We start from the raw sequence: 23,873 nt of genomic DNA on the forward strand, positions 1-23,873 counted from the left end.
TGAACCGTTAAATTATCCTATTGGTCTGACAGCCGTTGACCCGTGACCATAGCGTCTATCCCCGCGGCTGTTGTTATAATGTTATCCCATCGATCGGTGTCTTCAGTCATCCCCACGTCCGTGGCCATATTCGTATCCCGCCGATCCATATATCCCCTTGACCGGCGCGGTAAGATCATCCCTCCGACCACTTCCATCTTGCTAACCCCACACCCATCGCTATAATTATTCCACCGATCGGCACGTTAGTCATTATCCCGCCAACCCCATTATCCCTCCAACCGTTGTCTTAAACTCATCCCTATGTTCGTGGGGATACCACCTGCGTCCTATCCCACCAAACACATGGCACTATCCATCCTACCAACTGGCGCGTTACATCCTATCCAGCTGCCTGCTGCTTTACTGATATCCCGCCGACTCGTGCAATAACCTATCCCTACGATTGTTGCCATAGAGCTATCCCTATGACTATCGCCATAGAGCTATCCCTATGACTGTGGGGATACCTCTGGGATAGTCTAGAGTAAAAATTCCAAAACTACAGTTCAGTGTGAGTGTGCCTAGTTGGAGGTCTCATACATGCACTTGCGGTCCAGGAGAATTTTGTCCAAGGATCCTGTTAAATTACACAGCATAGCGGATCAGAAACTGAACAAAGAATAGAGAGTACAGAGCAAACTGGAGAGGAACAAACTTTTCCTTCAATACTGATGTAGTACAGATGATGGCTCTATCCACCCGTGCGCTCCCACAGTGGAGCTTAGATGGCGATCTAGACAGATACTAGGTGAAGAGCTACTAGCTGGAAGATCTAATCTGATCTAAACTGATCTGATACAATGGACTCGGGAGGTCGCCTCTTTATAGCTATGAGGGCGGTAGTCAGATCAACGTAGTCGATGGAGTCGACCAGTCGACCTAGTCGATGGAGCTGACCAGTCAACCTAGTCGGTGGAACCGACTAGTCGTCCATGGAATATTCAGGGAATATTCCCTATACCCACAATGCATGATGCAGGTGAATCAATTGATGTCACACTCTATAGTCAGGCTGTTGGATGCCTCATTTATCTCTGCAATACACGACCTGATATTCAGTTTTCAGTTTCTCAGGTGAGCAGGTATATGCACAGCGCAAAGATTATGCATTGGCAGGCTGTAAAACGCATCTTCCGTTACTTGCAAGGTAACAAAGTCTTTTGGCTTGATGTTTCCTGGGGGGGTGACTTGATGATGCATGCTTACAGTGACTCAGATTGGGCTGGAGACTATGATACTAGGCAGTCCACCAATGGGAATTGTTTCTTTCTAGGACATGCTTGCATTTCTTGGTTGAGCAAGAAACAATCTACAGTGGCTACCTCCTCATGTGAAGCTGAGTACAGGGCAGCTTTCACAGCGTTGGATTCTTAGAACTTTGCATTCAGCACAAAGCCATTTGGATTTTGCGTCTGGCAATTTGAATTCGGCACATAGGACTTTGCATTTGGCTTACAGTACACCGCATTTAGCACATAAACACACATTTGTGTGAGGGGAGAGTTGGCACAATTTCTCTCCAAAAATTATAGGATGAAGGAATGTGCCCTTCCTTGGATTTATATCAATTTGCATTTAGCACATAGCAATTTGCATATAGCATATAGCGATTTGAATTTGGCACCCTTCGCAAATGGAGAACTCAACTGCCTCTGCACTCCGATGGGCTACCTTGGTAACTCCAAAATAGTGATCTTCCTCGTAGGGTGCGTTCTTACTTTGCCACTTTTTGTATCCCCACATGGCCGCCCTTGTTTCTCAAGTATCGCATTGATGCGCCTTTCTCTCCTCTCCTGTCACACGAGGTCAACCAAGTCATCCAAGAGGATCTTTTACAGCTATACACATTCCGGACTTGGTTGGGACCGAGCGAGCTTCCAATGAAGCTCAGCTTCTACAGAGATCATTGTTTACGTATCATAGAGAAGGGTTTCATTGACCCACTAGGATATACGCATATCCACTTACCCCACCCACTGAGGATCTCTATTGGGCAGTTTCGGGTCTCTTCACATAGACTGCACATCGAGAGCCGCAGAGCAGAGGGTCTACCCTAGGAGAGGCGCATATGCACATTATGTGACATACATGAGGTCGAGTCGGAGGAGCATTTTATTTTTAGGTGCCCAGTATACTATGAGATCCGAGGACGCTTCTACTACCTCTTCATGGGAAGTTTTGGGGTGTTGTCTAGATTTCTCTCCTATCCAAACCAGAGATGCTTGGCAGCTTTCATCCATGAAGTAGTCAGGCACTGCGAGCATCTACTTCGATCACGGAGATAGGAGCAAACCTCCTCCTTGGTAGACTCTTCTCTAAGCTCAATCACGGAGTTCTTCCAGCCAGAGCATGTGGACCCCCATACTACGAGGCCCCGATATGATCAGGATCCAGAGCCAATGACGCGACACCTCAGACAGCGGGTTGAGGTGGCAGTTATAGCATTACGAATAAAAGATTATGGTTGATTAAAGACTCTTTACCTATTTATGGAGCATGACACGTGGCTCATTGAGAGGCTAGATTTTCATTTCATCACACAATGCTACCTGCCTAAAGAAACGTGAATGGACAGCAATGGTCAAAAAGGGAGCAGCAGCCCCTAAGAAGGAATTCATTTCAGAAACTCTCGAAGAAGAGTAAAGGAGGGCCAGCAAAGCATTAAATGTACTGGTAAGAGGCTTGACAATGGTAGATACTCCAATGGTAGATGCCCAAGTTTTGTTCACTAAGATGGGCATCAATCTCACACGTGAGACAGGTTGGAGGGTAGGTAAGGCGGAGAGACCACCAAGACTTTTAGTGCTGAAACTCCGGACTGCCATGGATAGATCTACCCTCATGACCATGAGGGCAACTCGAAAAGGGACAAAGATATACTTGGATGACAACCTCACTCTCCTACAGTAGGAACACAGAAGGAAGAAAATGGTATGAGTAATGGCAGCAAGAGAAGCAGGAAAATGGGCTGCCTACAGAGATGGTAGAGTGATCATCAGAGAAAGAATAGACAGGGTTGAGAAAGAGGATAGGGAATTATGACGGTGTCATACCAATGGGCTGGATACACAAAGGGGGCTGACAGTAGTAGTGTGGAATTGCAATGGCACCGGTACCCTTTGGTCTGATCCTGGTGGAAGTTTCTTGGAACTCACGGATACACAATTTTACTGTGCCCCCTCCTCCACTCAGTCCCGACCATTCATAGCTTGCCTTCCGTATCTCAACCACCATGCCAATCATGAGGAGAGGCCCTCCCCACACCCACTCGTGTTCAAATCCATTTTGACCATGCTGTTGACTAGGTATACGTGAGCCACCTGGCCTCGGAACTCCCAGTCTTACTTGGTGATGGGATGGACCTCACCCATGCCTCAAATACCCTTGTCTCAGTGATACAAGAGGCTGCCACCAGATCCTTTCCCATGACTCGATCTGCACGTGTCCCAGACGGGAAGATGCCCTAAAACCCCTGGTTTGACGACGAGTGCAGAGAGATGAGAGCCCACCTCACACGTGAGCGAGCATTGGAACATTGACTTCACCAGTGGCACAGCGGATCTCACACCGAGTGACACAGCGTAAGAAGCAGGCTTTCCTCATACACAGGATGGATGAGGTGATTGGATCCTTTCACGAAGGGGATCCTACCACATGGTGGGTGCCTTATCGGAGGGGAAGCCACCCATCCCCATCACATATCCAGATGTTTGGCACACATGCATGCTCCCTCTATGATGTCCCAGGTCAAACACCACCTAATATGGCCTCTATAACCAGACCCACTACGTGCCACCTGTTTACTACACAGAATGTATGGGCTGCCCTTCACAGGCTTCATAACCGGAGATCACCACATCATGAGGGGCTACACACACTGAGCACTTTGTACATGGGCAGGAGGTCTTGACCCCAATATTAGCGCAACTGTTTAATCATGCTGTATGCCATGGCTTCCCAGCTACCTGGAGCACTACCACCATAATACCAATACACAAGGCAGGTGATCCCATAGACACTGGAAACTACCGTATTCTCATGATTGGCCACACTCTGGCTAAGATATATGGATCGGTACTAGAGGGAGATCAGCAGCCACACAGAGGATCATCGACAGCGAGCTCTGGGGTAGGCAGGTTTTCGGAGACAGGACTCCACCTTGAACCACATCTTCTACCTTGAGGGCTATTATTGAGGAGGCGAAGTCGAGGCACTAGAAAGTCTACACTTGCTTTGTAGACTTTCGTAAGGCATTTATATTGCCACGCGCTCCCGCCTAATCAAGAGGTTACAAGAGTTGCAACTCCCAGAGATCATGATTTGGGGAGTGATGAGGATGTATGAGTCCATCAAAGCGAGAGTAATGGCCTATCGGATTGGGTTGAGAGCACTATCAGAGTGCAGCAAGGCTTCCCTCTCTCACCAACTCTCTTCGGGCTCTATATTAATGAGATTACATCCTTTATAGACCTTTTGGGTGGACAGGCTTCACTTCTGGCTGACCTGATGGTGCAGATACTACTGTACACATATGACATAGTCCTCATATCATCCTCAACAGAGGGATTAGGGAAACATCTAGAGGCTGTGGAGGTGTTTTGCACAGAGAGAGACTCGGCAGTTAACCTTGGAAAGACTGAAGTTATGATCTTCAACACCTCGCAAGCAATGTCCCATTGCCATAGCTTCACATACTAAGATGAGCCAATGGAGATAGTGAAGTCTTACACATATTTGGGAGTATTGTTCACCGGGCCAGGCTCCACGATGACCCACGCAGCTACAGCACGACTGACACGAGAGCGGGGTGCTCTAACCCGACTAGAGAGGTAGTGCTTCCAGGCACAATTCCAGGCAACTCCGACAAAGGGTTGGACACCCTGGTGAGACCGGCCGCCATGTATGCAGCATCCTTTTGGAGGAGTGGCATTTCATTGACGAACTGGAAGAGATTTGAGAGGCTACAGGTGATCATGGGATCTAGGATGATTTGGAGTAAGCCCTTCGTCCCCCATCAGATCATACAGGTAGAGTTCGACATGACCCCTCTCAAGGTTGATGCCATCTTCAGACATTGACAATCCTCCACAGAGTCTAAGCCTTAACCCAGTGGAGATTATCGAGGCTAGCATTGGAGTCCTTCAGGCGACTGGTAGAGAGCAGTGTTGATACAGTATGATACGCACGCATATCCACATGGTTTGGCAGCCATGGCATTCAAATGGACAAACGTCCCCCCTTTCAGTACAACATGGATGCACCACCCGAGATGATCCCACGAGATAAGATCAACCGTATCATACGGTTGGACCTCCTCCAGCTTCATACATCTCAAGGTTGGGGAGGAGAGGAGCTCCCCACCAAGATCTAGTTCTACCATGATCACTTTCTGAGAGTCTCGGAGTATGGTCTTGTCATCAGACCTCAGTATCTAGAGGATAGGAGAGTTTCACACTCGTTGAGGATCGCCATCGAACAGTTGGAGTCTCGTCACATCAGTTGAGGATTGAGGCAGGGAGAGTTGCAGGCATACCCAGAGAGCAAAGGATCTATAAGCTATGCCCAATGGGGCAAGCCGAAACAGAAGAGCATTGTCCATGTGTCTGCCCATGAGATCTGAGGACGATATCACTGTCTCTTTCAGTGGGGGAATGGCTTTGCTCCGCTTACGCGACTGATCCATTTCCTGACCAAGTTTGTGTTGGGCTCTATCGGATTGAGATGCGACGATACAGAGCAAACTGATGCAACAGGAGAGGCAGGAGGAGATGCCACAGGTCATCGAGATTGACAGAGCACAAACACGTGTCACGAATTTCTATGCATATGAGTCAGCTAACGGGGAGGTTGAGGGAGAGGAACTTGATGAGATGAGAGCACAATTGATTAGCAATGAGAGTCACCACTGATAGGACAAAATCTGTATCAAGTTTTTGAGCACTGTATATAGTTGTGGGTAGGCACATAGTTGTACACATCTAGGGTAGGTGTGGGCTTTTGGCATTTGTGGATTTTTCTTTCATAAGCATGATGGACTAATGTATAGTTTTTTTAAGGCAATAAAGTATGTTTTGCAGGGACTTCATGGGAGATGATGAAATGCGATGTGGTTGTACTAGACTTCCAGAGCAAGGGTGTCCAGTGTGTGGTCAAGTGAAATGTTTTTGGGGTCATGTAAAGTCAATTCATGAAGGGTTTTCCTGAGTCAATGTGCACTTGCATGTTACGGGAATTTGATATGTTTTGGTGCCCACGTCAAGGGGCTTTTCATGTGTGTGTACAAGGGTGCATGCAAGCTTTAATGTGCACGCTAATGTGTGTGGGAATTGTGTGACTAAAGGTCCAAAATGTGCATTTAATGTGCCTTGGGGGGATATTTGTTTTTTAAATGGGAGAGTGGTAAAATGTCACTGATGAGGTGGCAAATTAGGCTGAGGTGGCTGGACTGATTGGGAAGGCATCCTGCTCATGCAAAGGTGGCTACGTAGCAAGGAATGTAGAGCGTCTGGATTGCAATCGATCACGTGTAGAGAAATCCAAAAAAAAAAATGTCACTGATGAGGTGGCAAATTAGGCTGAGGTGGCTGGACTGATTGGGAAGGCATCCTGCTCATGCAAAGGTGGCTACGTAGCAAGGAATGTAGAGCGTCTGGATTGCAATCGATCACGTGTAGAGAAAGCCAAAGGCTAAGCGCCCATCAAAAAAAAGGCCTATGTACATGATGGGATGGGGATTTCCGACTGCATGCTTGGCACAAATGAACACTAGGTCCTTGGTGATGATGAGCTCGGTGGTGTAAGTGGCACTTATCAAATGGAAACTGGTCTGGATGTATATCAGGCAATTGCAACCTAATATAATTGCTTTGCAAGAGCATAATCAGCATATGTATGCTGGTCAAATAGGCCATTTTGCTGGTTATGATATCTTCTATGCTGGAGAGCACTCCTTTTCTGGTGTGGCTTTTTTGGTAAAGCACGACCTTCAACCTGTTGTGGCTCTCAATGATCGCCATGGTAGATGGATTATTGTTCAATGCCTTGTTCAAGGGGAAATTTTTGAATTTGCATAGGTTTATGCCCCCCAGTCTTCTCATGATAGAGCTTTGATCTGGGCTGCCATGCATACTTATCCATGGCGACAACATGCCTTCATTTGTGGTGACTTTAATAATGCCCCTCAATCGGGTGACAACACCTTAGGCCACACTCATATGTTGGCTTTTGAAACACAGGCATGGTCTGATTTTTGCTTCAATTGCGCTTGGTTGATCTCTGGAAGAAATTACAGCCCATGCTTCCAGGTTATACCTTTCAGCATAATGCTCAATCTTCTTATCGGGCACACTTGGACAGATGGTATCAGATTGATCCACAGCATTGTGATGCCTTTACTTGTCAAATTTGGGTTGATCATGCTTTCACACATTCGGATCATGCTCCTCTTTGGTTAAGGCTTTCCTTACATGAATTTCGAGATTATGGCAAATCCTATATGCAAGCCACAAGGGAGACTGTAGCACATGCCAAATTTACATGTCAGAGTTTGACTGAGCTTGCTCATCTTCGCCCTTTGTCTTCAGAGGAAAGCATGCTCTTATGTCAGGCTCAATTCTCTCTTCAATCTAATGATCGCAGAAAGCTTGCTAAATGGGAAACTCGATCCAGACAACGGGCATTTTTGGATAAAGGCTGCTCTTCCAAGCAATTTTTTAAGAGTTTATACTACAAAAGACAGGCTGCCAATATCTGTCGGATCCAGAAGCCTGATGGTTCTTAGTCAACATCTCGTTCAGAGCTTGCTGATTTGTGTGTGCAGCACTTCTCCACTCATTTTGGGCATCGGGATACTCTTTCTCCTCGGGTCGTGTCTGCACGTCAGCTTCTTTTGCAGCATATTCATCCAATTCTGTCTGATGCTCAGGCTTTGGAACTTGACTGAAAGGGAATTGTCTGATGCACTGAGATCCTGTGGCAGATGGAAATCTCCAGGATGGGATGGTCTCACTGTTGAATTTTTTCTTGCATTCTGGGATCTTCTTAAATTCACCTTGCTGCAAATGGTAAATACAGCATGGCAAAATCAGCAGATGCCCTTGTCATGGAAAAAGGGTCTTCTCAAGCTGATTCCAAAAAAGCAGCTATGTGATTCACTGGGTGATTGGAGGCCAATCACGCTCATGCCAGTCATTTACAAGATCATTGCCAAAATGGTGGTTGATCGGATTAAAGGTTATTTGCATGATGGGTTGCATCCCTCCCAATATGGCTTTTTTCCACGTCACCATATCACAGATAACATTGCCAATGCTTATATTGGGATTGAATATGCCAAATACACGCAGCAGGATGTTCTACTCTTGCAGGTAGATATTGCAAAAGCCTTTGACACAGTTCAATGGGATTTCATCTCGCAAACTATGCGAGCTTTGGGGTTGGACAAAGGGTTTGGACAAAAAATGCAGCAGGTTATTTACTGGCTTTACAGAGATACCAATGCGGCTTGCATTATCTCTGGGGATATCTCTGATGAGTGGACTCTTCGTTGTTCGGTCCGCCAGGGATGCCCTCTCAGTGCTTTACTGTATGCCATTGCTACTCATCCTATGCTGCAATATATTGATCATCTTGTGGCTATAGGATCACTTCATGGCTTGGAATTGGATGCTAATCGCAGCATGGTTGCTCAAGCTTATGCTGATGATTCTTTCTTTACCCCGAAGAATACGCCCCATGATCTTGGTGCCTTGATGCACGCCCTCTCTATTTATGGTTTGGCAGCTGGTCTTCATGTTAAGTTTCAGAAGTCTAAGCTGCTCCCTTTGCATTCCAAAGATTGGCATAGTCTATTATGGCCCGGGGATATCATTCCACCCACTCAGTTTATTCGTCATCTTGGTTACCCTTTGGGGTGGGAACTCACTCGCCGACAACAAACTGATTGGGCTTTTGCTAAGCTTCGGAAAAAGCTTGAGTATTGGAAACTAGCAACCTGGCCTTTGCACGTTCGTCTTCGAATAGTGCAGTCCATCCTTGTGACATATATTTAATTTTACTTGCCATTGATCATGTTCACTAAGGCAGATCTTACATCTTTCATGTCTGTCTTTATGGAACTCTTCTGGCGATCCAAACATGGCAGAAAAAGTCTCAGGCTGCTTTCGATGCATCACATTTGTTCTCCCAAGATGCATGCTGGATTGAACATCACGGATATTCATGTGCATATTCTTGCCCACAAGGGGAAAATGTTGCTGCAATTTCTGCAAGGTGATCAGCCTTGGGCTCTTATGATTAGAACTCTGGTCACTCATACCAGTATTTTTGTGTTTGGTCATTGGCAACTCGATCACTGGGATTTCTTTTTTGGCTGCACTGATGGCACTTTGCATGGATGCCCTTTTGTCTCCCGCTTGCTTCTTGACTGAAAGCATGTTCTTTCTCATCTGGAATGGAATGGATGGCAATCTTTGCTTGGGAATTCTTTGAGAGCTGAAAGCATTCACTGGTCGAAAGTCTTTCAGCCTCCCTTGGCTTTACAGGAACCTCGACGTTCCTACTTTGTCTCGTTTACAGGCATCACCTTGGTTGCTGATGTTATAGATGATGCTCGTACTGTGCTCCCCTTTTCTCTAGCAGCCACTACATATGGATTGGGCTCTCATTATCGCCCTTTGTGGCGACAAATTACTTCTATGCTTTGGCCCTTTGTTCCTATTCCTCCTTTGGAACTCCAAGACTGACTGGAAGATTGGACTTTGACTTCTCCAGGGTCCTCTTCTCATCCTTTGAGGCTATCTCAGATTACTGTACCTGCATTGTATAAAATCCTTTTGCCTCAACCTTGGGTTTCAGAGAGAGGTGACTCTGTTTGGCGAATGCATCGCCCAGCCAAGTGGTGGAGGAAAAGATTACAGCAACTTTGGGCCTATAAAATACCGCTTCGGCAACGGGTTTTCTTTTGGCGAGTTCTTTTGGGAGTGTTTCCATCTGGACAGCTATTAGCTCATCGACACATTGCTCCTGCACTTTGCCATAGATGTTCTACTTCTTCGGAGACTGTGCCTCACTTGTTTTGGCATTGTCCGTGCTCTCGTGAGTTTTTTGATCTGCTTCGACAACACCTGCGAGCGAGATTCCCATCTATTCCGTTTGGGAAGTTCTTTTGGCTATTTGGGTTTCATCCATCCAGACCGCAATTTCATCTTTTCTTCGTTTGGGTTCGCTACTAGGCACAATGGACTTTATGGACATATAGGAATTGTAAAGTCTTTGGTGATCCTACTTTCTCTCTGTTTGGCTTTTTTAGGCGTTCTCTGCAGCAATCTTTCTTTGGTTGCTTGCAGACCCGCTGCATAGATCATGAGGTCTTTTTGGCATATACTAAAATTTTCAATTGATGTAATTGTAGCACCTTTTTTTGAGGTTGCTACTCATATAATATAATCAATCAAAGATTTCACCAAAAAAAAGTAAGTGGCACTTACTGAAGTCCTGTAGAATTTTGGCCGTGTGTTGATAGTGCAGTTGAAGGAGAGGATCTTGGGTGATTGAGTCTGTGATCTCCACGAAATCTAAGAGCATGGGCTGACTGTTATTCAGGGTACACGTTCGCTTCAAGGCTGACAGCATGGAGGCTTTGGCCAAGCAAGTGCCCGATGATGGCGCTGAAGATCTCCAGAGATAGCGATCTGTTCGTAGTTCGCTGAGCAAGGCTACCTTACAGGCAGGACCATCGTCGTTTGCACGTGAGCTGATACGAGGAATGTATGGGCTGGTTTAAATCATCTGAAGACTGTTGGCGACGTGAAGTATGAGCGTGGAGTACTCTGTGGGCAAGAGAAGAATACATACGCTGGAAGTGGGTTTGTAATGCAGAGATGGTTGATGCGACCTGATTTGCCAGTCCCTTTCACTCTTGGGTCGTTGACTGCAGCTTTGGGGAGAGTTACGTGCTGTTGTCCTTGATGGAAGCTTAGGAGTGGGGGCTGTGGGTTCATAGTATTCTGAGGCTGACTGTTCTCTGAGTTTTGGGGGGAAGTTCAGTTCTAAATTTATCTGTTTCGGGCTGTGTAGTCTTTTGGCTCTCTTTGAGTCTGTGTGATCCATGTTCAGTCAGTTTTGTGGGGGTTTGTCTCGGTGCCTAATACAAAGACACATGCTCTGGAACCTGGTTCATAAGCTCATCATCTACGAGCCCACATTGCAGCTGATCCCTATGAAGTCTCAGCTATCTGACGTGGTGAAGTACATAATTCCTGGTTATTTTTCCTTTTTTTTCCTTATCACCGCCACGATGCTGCCAGGCACACTCTACATGCAGCGTCGGAAGTGACCAGAGCATGCACGATCGAGGCCCAGTCTATTTTAGCCCTCCTCAGAGGAGATTGCCAGAGACGAGGCATCACCCTTGACGTAGCCCACCAGATACAGAGGTCGAGGAGACCATGCCCTCTGCCGCCTCGAGAGACAGCTCGACAGCAAACACAAATACGAGAGCTCCTCACATCCCATCAAAGAGCCACCAGGGCGGATATATGTACCTGGTGCATGCACTAGGAGCGTTAGCTCTAACCACTTGATACTATTTTGTCATTTTGCTACTCTGCTATTATGCTCGCTAGCTTATCCTTCCAGATTCAGCAAGGGCCTTAGTGCGCCCTTTGCTTCAGCCCAAAGCGGCTTGTATGAGTTAATTTGATTTTGTACTTTGTCTCATAGGCCCGCGAGTCCTTCTGAAGACATTGATACATCTCTCTCTCTCTCTCTCTCTCTCTCTCTCTGTGCCTCTGCATAGCTCCCTCCCACCATGCTGCTTCCTGCTCCCTCCTGCCATGCTGTTGCCACTCCACACCACGCTCCACCCCGCCATGCTGCTCCCCCATGCCTTCCTCTTCACACTGCTCCAGCTGCTCCCCTCCACGCTAGCTCCACCCTGCCCGCCGTGAGCCTCCCCGCTTGGCTGCTGTCTGCTCACCTCCCAGCCACGCTTGCTACTCTTCGCTGGCCCCCCCGCCATGCTTGCTTGCTGGCTGCTGTTACGGGACAGGCTGTGCCTGTCCCTCAAACCGTCATAGGACCTCTCAGCCCCCTCCTTTGTCGCAGGACTGAGGCGCCTTGTGCCAGGATACTTGTGTGAGCCCCACGGCTGCTCAGCTACACCAGCCAGCGCCATAAGGGGCCCAGAGGCTTCTAGCGCTGTGCATTGCTTGTGAAGCAGCCTTGACTGTTAGACATCAATGCTGACCTTGGTGGACCTCAAGGCCTGCCTACTACCTCCTCAGCCCTTGCAATCTCAGCTGCTTGGCCGATCATTGCAGGTCAATTGGGTTGATCCGAAATCCAGGAACTCAGAGGGGGTGTCAGAGTTTGACATTCCTTGATGTGTACCACTAAGTGAGGGCTTCTCTGTGGTTGTGCCTTCCCTATGTGAGGCTAGACTAGGAGGGGGATAGACACATACCAGGGCCACATCATCTGCCCCGGTATCATGGGGGATCCAACCAGTTCTAGGGCTGATCCCGGATGCCAGTGCATGCGCAAAGGTGCAACACAGGTTCAGGGCTGGTACGGCAGTACACGGGGGCAAGTACGGCTCAGATCAAGGCAGATTCGGGGTCCTATGAACAAGCCATGCTGCCGTGTGGAGCTGCCCCTACTGGCACCTATCCAGGTCCCAGGTTGGAGGGCTAATCAGGCCTCTCATCTGGTCAGGTAACCCGACCAGCATGGTTATGAACAAGCCATGCTGCCGTGTGGAGCTGCCCCTACTGGCACCTATCCAGGTCCCAGGTTGGAGGGCTAATCGGGCCTCTCATCTGGTCGGGTAACCTGACCAGCATGGTCAGGTAACCCCGACCCAGACCCGCCCCCTGGTTGGGTCAGGCTGACCCTGCAGGTCCTGTACAAGCAAGCCAACTGTAGGGACAGGGGGCTATATGTATCCCCCCCCCTCCCTCCTCTCTACCCTCTTTTCATCACTTGTACTAGAGGTTTTTGCGCAGCTGTAGAGGGTGTTTTCTCATGAGTTTTGGTGTCAAATCTCTCCATTTTCATCGCATCTTTTCTTCTTGTAAGTTTGATGTTTTGCTCTCAGTTTAGAGTTCACAAGCACGCTGCACTTTCACACCCCTATCTCTTTGGAAAGGAAGAAAATAATTGTTCTTATCCCTTATGCTGATGATCTGATCTTGACAAGGAACCGTGAGTGAGATCACAAAACTTAAGTCAGCCTTTCAGACAATTAAGATAATAGACCTTGAGCTATTCCTTTATTTTCTAAGATTCAAGTGCAACTTGATAGTGATGGCATTTCTCATTTCATGGCACAAGTATTGCAGGGAGATTCTTGAGTCTTAAAAGATGGGGAAGTTGCAACTCCAACTATGGTGCATGTGAGGCTGTCCAAAGACATATGCCCATTGGGTGGACATCACAAAGTGTTGGAGGTCGATTGGCAGCCTCATCTATCTATCCAGCATTAAACCCCACGTCAACTCTGCACTTGAATAATTGAGTCGGTTGTCCACCAATCCTAGGGAGGACCACTAGCAAGCTGCTGGATGTCTTCCAAAGTACATCAAAGATACTGAAGCATACGAGCATAAGATCAACATTTGTGACCATATAATCAATGTGTCACCAAAGGGTCCACTCCCGTTTTAAAGACCATGGACACCAATCTCCAAAAATACGGTTACAACTACAAAGGGCATTTGCTCCAGGGCTGTGTTGGCTTGGAAATATTCCCTCAATCAACTTCAATAAGGATACAATCCATGAACCTTGGACAAGGGTGGGTAGTCTTTTCAATGCCTCTATTCATCATTATCTGCAAAGATATACTCCTTCCAATCGTTAAAGTACCTTTCATGTTGGAGTCCATCTTTCCAATGAATCTGAAAAAGTTTAGAAGAACATGGGTGCAAAGTGACCACACCACATTGGCTTAGCATCTTAAAAGATGGAGGCATGAATAGGCACTTCAACAACTTCCAAAACTTTTCACTTAGTGGTCATGCAAACCGAACATGTAATCCGTAATAATTACACTGTCCATATAAAACAGATCATGTTATTGTAGAGAAAAAAATTGAAACAAACCTGAGATAAGGTCTGGGTCCGGTTATTGTAAAGAGAAGAAACAACATTATCAGCCGGGTTTGACACTATGCAACCAATTGCACCAGCCAGGTAGCCAGCTATGCATGTGACACCTAACTGCAACCCCTTAGAACAATCGTGTTTTTGCCTTTGAAGGACGCGTTTGTAAAGAAGGTCTACAGAGTACTCAAAGGAAGAGAACATGACCATGCTGACTGCAAGAACAGTTTAGAGTCAGTATACAATAGAGATCAAAAAAGATTACAGATATGATACAGATTGCAATCCTAATATGCAATAATTTAAAGAAACTGATACACAGACAACAATAACAAGCAACGAAAAACAGACTATGGTAGGTGCTTAAGTGCAAGCTATTGATTTAGCTTCGGGAACATGCCTAAATCTCCCAGATTTCTGAAATGACATGACAACAAAGAATCTATAATTTCTTGTAACTGCAATGTGTTTTTAACAGCACTGCGTTTAAAGAGGAGAAAAAGAGCAGGTTAGCATAGTCTAATTGAATTCAGATTCTCAGTGACTACAAGGATTGGATCTATAAGGATTATCACAGGAAATTCAACCAATATGCCTACATATGTAAGAAATCCTGACTCTTCAATTTATGAGTAGAGTATACAAAGTGAGGCTACTCCTCAAAACAAGAGATTATTTTGTTACATTCCCAGATCAAGTGCATGCTTGCTTCGAATCAATAGGGGGCCCCCTCAACCAACCTGTCCTGAACCAGGCTGTAGGGACTGGCCAACCATGGTAGGATGAAACCCAACCAGTAGTCAGGTCACCTGACCTGGTTGGAGGCTTGGTTGGCCCTAGGTAGCTCCTATGTGTGGTGTCTACATGGCAGCATCAAAGATAGCCCGGGGACAGTGTAGACTCCCATGCACCCCCCCTGCATCTGCTCATAGCCTGTGCGCCTCCATGGTGGTCTGCAAACAGCCCCGAATTCACCCCTACCTGTCTACACCTCACACGGGTGGACGCACCCACATCCATCCCTCACTCTACATATGATACAGGAGATGCTAACTCTAACACCCCCTCTCACCTCTTGGATCATGAAATCACCCTCAGGGAGCTGGAATGTGCACCAAGCAGCTGCTGTGACAGTGGCTTGGTAAACAGGTCGCCATGTTGTCCTCCGTCTTACAAAAGATGAGCAAGATCACTCCATCAAGCACCTTCTCTCGGACATAATGGTACTGTATCTCCATATGCTTCGTCCAAGCATGAAATCTCGGATTATAAGCAAGTGCTATACAGCTTTGATTGTTATTGTGCATGACCGTTGGAGACATCTGTGGGTACCCAATCTCACCAAGCAATCTGCGAAGCCAGACTGCCTGATACAAGCGGCCAATACTCAGCCTCAGTCGAAGACAAGGCTACAGTGGGTTGCCTTTTACTGCCCGATGTGACTGCTGGTGAAGCAATATCACGTGGTCGAGCGGCAAGTGTCTAGATCTCCTCCCCAATCGAAATCACTCCAGCCTTGTATCTGGATCCTCGACTAATGCCCTGCCTGATAGAATAATCCTTGATCGAGTGTACCTTTAGATACATGAGGATCCTCATCCCTGCATCCCAATGGATCTTCGTCGGAGCCTGCATAAAGATGCTCAACAGCCCCACAGAGTAGCTGAGATCCAATCTGGTGTTGAGAAGCCAGATCAGGAGTCCAATCAGCTTACGGTACTGACCTACATCCACCGACTCACTAGGATCATACTTGGACAGTTTGGTGTTGGGATCCATGGGGGAAGAGATAGACTTACACTCCTCCATCTGACAAAAGCTCATGTACATACCGCTTCTAAGACACGAAGTAGCCCTCCTTTCCCTACCAAATCTCCAGGCCAAGGAAGTATATACCTAGATGAATCCAGGAACATTCCCAATCTCATCCTCTAAAAACACAACATAGTGCAGTTTCAATCTCACGATAGTCATTCATAAGATTGAAAACCATAAACTCCATCATGCATAGCAAGGCTAGCTACTATGACATCCCCATTGACGTCAATAGCACCCAACAGTGGGTGTAGACCATAGTATAAAAATATGCTCTCACACATTCAAATTCACACACCCACACATACTGGAGCATCCATTTATACAAAGTCTTCATACTGAGTTTCTATCGGCACTCTAGAGGTGAAGTGTAGACTCAGCCATGATGAAGGCTAACACTAAAGGAGAAAGCTAATCAAAAAGTAGTCCAAAATCTCTTCATTCAAGCTACCACTGCTTGTGAAGTCTAAACGATTTCATTTTAGTCTCTCCCAATCGAGCATCTAAATGTAGCTAATAGGGCAACGCACCATTTAAGATAGAAAGAATAATCACAATACCAACAGGCCGCAACTTGGACGAAAACTTCACAAGGTGAAATTTGCATGTTTGCTAATACAGCAAAAGCATATACCTAGATGAATCCAAGAACATTCCCAATCTCATCCTCTAAAAACACAACATAGTGTAGTTTCAATCTCACAATAGTCATTCATAGGATTGAAAACCATAAACTCCATCACGCATAGCAGGGACTAGCTACTATGACAAGGCCAAGGAAGAAATGAAGTAACCCTAGATCCATCATCTCGAATCATGAATGCTTATGATACAGCAGCCTTCGTCTCGGCAATGTGTATCACATGACTGCCCATAATGAAAAGGTCATCGACATACAGCATTATAAGGGTAGCTAGACCATCTTCCCGGAAAACATATAGATTCAGGTCTGCTCGTGGCCTCCGAAAACCCTTCTGTAGGTAGAACTAGTCATTTTGTTGATTCCATGCTCGTGGGGCCTGCTTGAGTCCATACAGGGCGCCTTCTTGTCAGAAGAGGTCCTTCGACCTTGATTCCTTCCCTTCTATAGACAAGGCTTCCAAGCTACCGCCTAGGGAAGGGCCCTAAAAGCACTCCTCATAGCCACCAACTCCTCCCAAGTAAGTGTACTCATCCTCCCACTAGTGATCAAGGGTGAATAAAAAGCTGAATACAGGGAAGAGGGATGGGACAGCAATGTAATGGCCATGTCCTCAGATGAAATCTCCTTTCATGCCTAAAGAACCTCCTACTAAAGCTCTTGGAGCTTGTTGATGTGTTCTAGCATGGTTGATGACTTTGCAAGATCCAATAGTCTCATCTGGACCTCAAAAGAGACTCTCTTCATAGGAGAAGTTCTGTTAAACGCCAAGAGCTCCCAAATCCCTTTGGCTACCATCGTATGCTTAACATGATTACATGATTTCAGGAGTATAATTCAAGAAAATGAAAGAACTAAACCTTGCATTGACCCAGTCCCAAAGCTGAGCCAAAGTCTCAGCCTCCTTCTGATCCAAGATCCCTAGGTTTGCTTCAAGGGGATCTAGAGTCCGCAAGATCATAGGACTACAAGACTGGCTCCATCATGACTCTCCATACATCATAACTGTTCCCATCCAATTGACGGACCACTGAAAAGGTGGGTAATACTGGGATCTCCACATTGTCCTCAGCCATCTCAAACAGGGTAGCCATGTCGAAAGGAAGAGGAAGTAGATCTGAAAAGGGAGGGTGGGTGGGAATGAAAGTAGACAAAGGGATTGAGGGCTGAAGAGAGGAGAGGGCTGGAGAAGACAATGGAGAGGCTTGCTGCCTGAAGTACCTTCACGTCCAGCTGTCCGGCCCTGGAAACACCTCCTCCCTTATCTGAAAACACCCTTCAAATGAATTGCCCCTTGCTGCTGTACACCCGAGCACTCCACGCCTCCTTACTCCTCTTCAAACAGCTCCGAACAGGAGCCCGAAACTCAACGCAGTTCCGTGGCTCCAATCGCCCTCCACATCTCAGGTCCTCAGCCAACCTTTGGCTCTAATACCATGTGAGAGGGCTGCAGAAAATGAACAGGAAGAGAGAGAGAGAGAGAGAGAGAGAGAGAGAGAGAGAGAGAGAAAACACCAAAAGCAATGAACTGCAAAATGGAAAGAGAGAGACTGCACAGGAACTCAGGAAAAGGCCCTCAACTGCTGGGCAAAACGTCCAAGGAATGAGATGAATACAACAACGGGGGGGGAGGCCCTACTTATACGGGGCCCCCTCAGCCAACCTCGCCGGCCCAGGCTGTAGGGACTCGCCGACCATGGTAGGGTGGAACCCAACCAGCGGGTTGGGTCACCCGACCTGGTTGGGGACCTGCATGGCAGCATCACGGGGGTGGGTGTAAACTGCCCTGTACCCCCCTGCATCTGCCCGCAGCTTGTGCACCTCCATACAGCCCCGAATCCATGCTCTACCTGTCACAATACAGCCCACTCTACATATGCTACAGGAGATGCTGACTCTAACAGGCTATTCTACAAAGGAAGACTTTGTGTATCTCTCAATTCCGGTCAGCATATTTGCATGCAGCCCATGATTAGCAGACATTGAGGTATTCGAGGCACATTGGAGAAATTAGAGAGAATATTATTTGCCGCATCTTTGAAGCAACGTACAATTCGTATACTGCTGAGTGTAAGAAGCGTTAGAAGGTGAAGATTCCTCATGGGAAGGTGCCTTGTTTTCTCCAGGCCCTTTGGATCCCAGATCAGCCATTTTAAGCAGACTAGCATGGATTTTGTCACAACGTTAAACAACATAAGTTTGACCATTGTGGACAGACTTGTTGATTCCGTGCAATAGAACCATTGGCCCCAAAGACAAGGCTCATTATTCATCAAGTACTGGTATTCAATGTGTAGGATTCCCAACGACATAGTATCAAATAAGGACTCAACATTCATCAGGGCATTATTCGACAACTTCACTGCCATCTCAAATGATCGGAGGTGGTTGAGCCTGAACAAACTCTGCTTCGCAGTTCAAGAAAGGTACTGACCCCCGCCAGCAACTGTAAGCAGTCAAATTCAAGCACCAAGTTCCCACAAGGCACCATGTGTTGATGAGGAATTTTCTCAAATTACAGTCACCTCCTTGCAGCATATAAGAAGGCATTCAGCCTCCCCTAGTTCCAGCTTCAGCAAAAGGGAATGTCATGGACATCTACAGCCCATGGCATGGCTGCACACTTGTCTGCCAAATAGCCAGCCACCTATGCCACCTGTGTATAATCCCACCAATCAGACAATAGTGCCAGCATCAAATTATGAATCCTGCAAGCCCTCGTCACATTAATTAATGCCAACAGTTTTCTGTCGAAACAAACAGTCCTACTGCCCTCTCCCAGGGAAGTGTCTCATCTCAGCCCAGGGGTAGATTTCTGAGAATACCTTGTCATACCAGGTTATCCTCTCCAACAACCTGTATTCTAGTAACCTCATTTTCAATCCACCATTTCATGATATGAGCCCAAGGCATGTGCAAATGGAAAAGTCTGGATAAACTTTTGCATGGCGTACCTATAGTCTTAGCTTTTACCTGAGGGAACCCTAATCCTGCCTATTGCTTTCATGCTGTCACCCCACTCGAGGGGATCGTATCTATCTTGGCTAAACCATTCATGTCAGACCAAAGAAACTTCTGAACAGCTTCCCAAACTTCTCCCAATGAGAGCTATCAGACAGCCATACACTGCAAACATACACAGTAAAGGCAGCTAATACTCCAATAGTGAGTTTGCTTTATCCCTCTCAATCAACCATTGAAATCTTTGTTTCCTTGTGAAATTGACACACAAAGGACTACCTGAATGCAGATATACAGTATGCTCTGTTCTATCCACTAAGTCCAGACTCGGCTAACCACTCTTATTTTGTCCCATGGCTTGAATATACTGCTTAGCACTTGTCCAGGATGATGACAGCCCCAAACCACTCCATACTCCTTGACTCCTACGAGCACCCATGTTTTCCTCATTGAACATGGTGGCAACATCTGTATCATTTGCAAACAACTGCATCAGTACACTATACCAGCTGGCGTTCTAAGACCTTGCACCCTTACTCTTAGTTGGTTATCTTTAATGACTGAAAATAAAGTCTAAGTAGCAATAGCTAACAAAAAAGAGGCTAAAAGGAAGCCCTGTCTTACAGAGCACTCCACACCAAAATGCCCCATAATTCTTCCATTCAGGCAAACAGCAGCTGATGCATTACTTAAAAGAGTTTGGGTCAAGGTTTACAAAAATGGGATAGACCCCCCTTAATGGTTATCTCCCTTGCATGTACAAGGATTAATCTTAGGCCTTTGTGTGGACCTAGTTTCTCATGTCTACAAGAGGTACCATGGAGGCAAACACATATCACATGGCCTACATCATATGGTGACCATAGGTGATTTACAAAAAACCAAGACATTCTTTTTGGAGTACTACTCCAGGCAGAGAACCTCAAAAATTGAGTACATGACCAAGTGGTGACTAAAGTGCAATATGTTGGACTCTAGAAAGCCCAATCTACCACAAAATTTGATTCTTCATTTGCTCATGGAGTTCTTCCTTCAACAAGATTTGCTTTGTTGTTAATGTAGCTCTTCTTCACATGATATGCTTCATTCTCTTTGGAGTTGTAGTGGGAGTCATTCCTCTCCTCTTCCAAAAGAGAAGCTTCAATATCCATCAAGTTGGATGTAAAAGTGTTGCTATACTCTTCATCTAGAAGACTTTTGAGTAAAACTTGTGCACCAAATACCTTTTCAAGTTGCACCCAAACTTCATGTGAAGTCTCACACCCATCTATGTAATGAATGTATGAGTCACTAAGTCCCAATGCTATGATAGCAAGGGCCTTTTCATATTGGACTATCCATTATACTTCCCTTTTTTTCAGGATGGTGAGCTTCTTGTTCTCCATAATCTTCTTGAAATGTCCAAGATTTATCTTGGTACCACAACATATCATCTTGATCATATCACATCCAAGCTCATCACTTATAATCTCTTTAGACATCAAGGGCAGGGTAGAGCACCCAATGAAAAATGATGATCTTTTATATATGTCACTATGAACAAGTAAGTACCTTTGGGCAACTCCTTCACCTTGTGAAGACATGATATTGAGTAGGTCTTACCACTTGATATATTATTCAAGGGCAGTGTCTATACTCTTACAACCAATATCTCTCAACACAAGTCACCTATCTCCAAAATGATGACTATCTGAAATACTACCCGTAGAAAAACAACCAACAACACTCTCATTTTCTCTCCCTCTCTCTCTCTCAACAGAGACACTAGGGCCCAGGACAATCGTCGGGTTAGACCCCCCCGAAGGTTTTTTTATTCATCAGAGAGTAATTGAGTACATCAGTTCAACGTAGGAGCTGTACATACATAATCCAAAACGTGAATGAATGAATCATTACATGAGCTCTCAGGCTCCCCTTCTTGGCAACAAGCCACTTGTCAATTTCTACACTACTTTCCTAATTACATGCCACTAAGGGCAACTCTGGAGTCTTCGAAGCACTTGGTCACGCGAACCGCCTCCTAGACTCTGATTAGGCTCCCATAGTGCTTAGGAAAATAACTCTTCCTAGTACCTGCAACAATTAATTAAAGCGCACCACCATAGCACCCATTAATTATTAGCGCTTTGCATGCAAACAACACATTGTGGACTAGTTCTAGTCACGGTGGGCGTCCCACTGAATACATGTGCACACATAACAAATATAATAAATATATATATTTATTCTCTCGTTGACCAAAGTCAACGCTCTTGATCATAATTAAGGGGCTTTGACCAAGGATCGAGGCGCCCAACCGAAGTTGGCACAACTCTCCAACCAAAGTTGGCACCTCTTGGTTAACCGTGGTTAACCCTCTTGGCGCATGCCAAGTCTCATTGATCGAAGTCAACACTCTGACCGTAGTCAGCTCTGTAGTTCTCTGGTTAACCGTAGTTAACCCTCTTGGTAATAAACCAAGTCTCCCCGACCGAAGTCAGGCTTACCTGACCAGAGTCAAGTATCTTTGACCATTAAAAGAACTCTTTGACCATAATTAACACATATAAAACTCTTTAATTATGATCAAATAAATGGTCAATTGTACTTTGACTTTGGATATTTACATTGTGGTGACATCCCCTCGGCTTCTATTCAGTTGACCTCAACTGAAAAGCTTCCTTGTAAACATTCAAAAGCTGTGGATGATCGGATAACAAGTCTTCGTCCATCCACTTGGCATCTAATGCCGTATAATTCTTGAATTTTACAAGATACCTGTAAAACTCCTTGCCCTGAGGGCCTTTGCGTACAGTATGGTACACAATTTGCTCTGGCTGAAGGACCTCCTCCAGCTCATCCACTTCTGGTGGATCCTCTGATACTCGCTCTGTAGGCTCTAGCCCCTGGAATTTCTTTATAACACTCACATGGAATGCATTGTGAATCCTCCAATGCTCTGGCAATGATAACCTGTATGCAACCTCATTTATTCTTTCTGTAACCTTGAAAGGGCCATAGTATCTGGGAGATAACTTTGCATACACTTTCTGTTTGCCTTTAAACTTGCGGAGCCTAGCTTTTTCAAACTTCAAAAGTACCCAATCCCCTTCCTTGAGATCTAACTGTCTCCTATGCTTATCTGCAGCTCTTTTATGTTTCTCTTGAGACCTTTCGATTGCTGTCCGGACTTGGCTGTAAGCTGTCTGGAGGTCTCTCACAAACTGATCAGCTGCAAATATTTCATCCTTGGTCCTCAGGATAGGTGGCAAAATCACCTTCCCATAAATGACCTCAAAGGGGGCTTTCCCTGTAGAGCTGTGTACTGTATTATTGTAAGCAAACTCTACCAATGGTAGGTACTTTTCCCAGTCTGAACCTTGGTCACCCACGTAGCATTTCAGCATATCCAATGCTGTAGAATTTGCTACTTCACTTTGACCATATGTCTGGGGATGGAAAGAAGAATAAAAATTCAAATTCGTCCCCATGTTATCCAATAAATCTCTCCAGAATAGACTGGTCATTCTGGAATCTCGATCACTGACAATGAACTTAGGCATACCATGATGCTTAAAGATCTGTGCCATGAAAAGCTTAGCCATATGATCTGCCTTTATGGTTTTGCGAACCGGAATGAAATGAGCTTGCTTGCTGAATCTATCAATGATAGTCCAAATACCATCATTCCCTGACTTTGATCTTGGCAAATCAAAAATAAAGTCCATTGTAATACTTTCCCATGGTGCTTGAGGCACGGGAAGAGGCATAAGTAGGCTAGGTGCCTTCCGTCTATCATACTTCACTTTCTGACACGTAAGGCATTCAGTAACAAACTGATGTATATCTTTCCGCATCCCTGGCCAAAAAAATACCTCTCTAGTGCTAGAGCTGTTGCTGTAATTCCTCTATGTCCAGCATAGGGAGGTGCATGGCATTCCTCCAAAATCTTTTTCCTCATCTCCTGGGTGATGCATAGGTAGTCATCTTTCATTAGATACCCATCTTTCAGGGAATAGTGACTAGTGGACTGCCCCTCTTGCATTTGCTGTAAAATCTCGCCAAAATCTGCATCATTAGCATATTGTTCCCTCATGCCTTCCAGGTCCTGATGATAGGCAATAGTCACATTATTGACCTGGGGTCTTCGAGACAAGGCATTTGCCACTCTGTTCCGAATTCTTGGGGTATGGACAATCTGAAAATGATACACTGACAGCATGTTTGCCCATTTCATATGCTTCTCGGAAAGCTTGGTCTGAGTCAAAAAGGATCTCAGACTTTGATGATCTGTTTTAACAGTAAAATCTGCACCCAAAAGATAGTGCTTCCA

The 23,873-nt window shown here is 45.8% G+C and overlaps 1 protein-coding gene across 1 annotated transcript in view; it reads right to left on the reverse strand.

The window, feature by feature from the left end:
- The window catches only part of PHT3;3 (phosphate transporter 3;3), a 65,699-nt gene that overhangs the window by 13,892 nt on the left and 27,934 nt on the right, over window positions 1–23,873 (reverse strand). The window contains exon 4 of the mRNA XM_087371826.1: window positions 14,146–14,360. Coding sequence (XP_087227952.1) covers window positions 14,146–14,360 — 215 coding nt within the window. The remainder of the gene's footprint in view (window positions 1–14,145; window positions 14,361–23,873) is intronic.

The sequence above is a fragment of the Dipteris shenzhenensis genome, chromosome 33 (genome assembly GCF_047967505.1).
Source record: "Dipteris shenzhenensis isolate YYH24624 ecotype China chromosome 33, Dip_SZ_1.0, whole genome shotgun sequence".
Lineage (NCBI taxonomy): Eukaryota > Viridiplantae > Streptophyta > Polypodiopsida > Gleicheniales > Dipteridaceae > Dipteris > Dipteris shenzhenensis.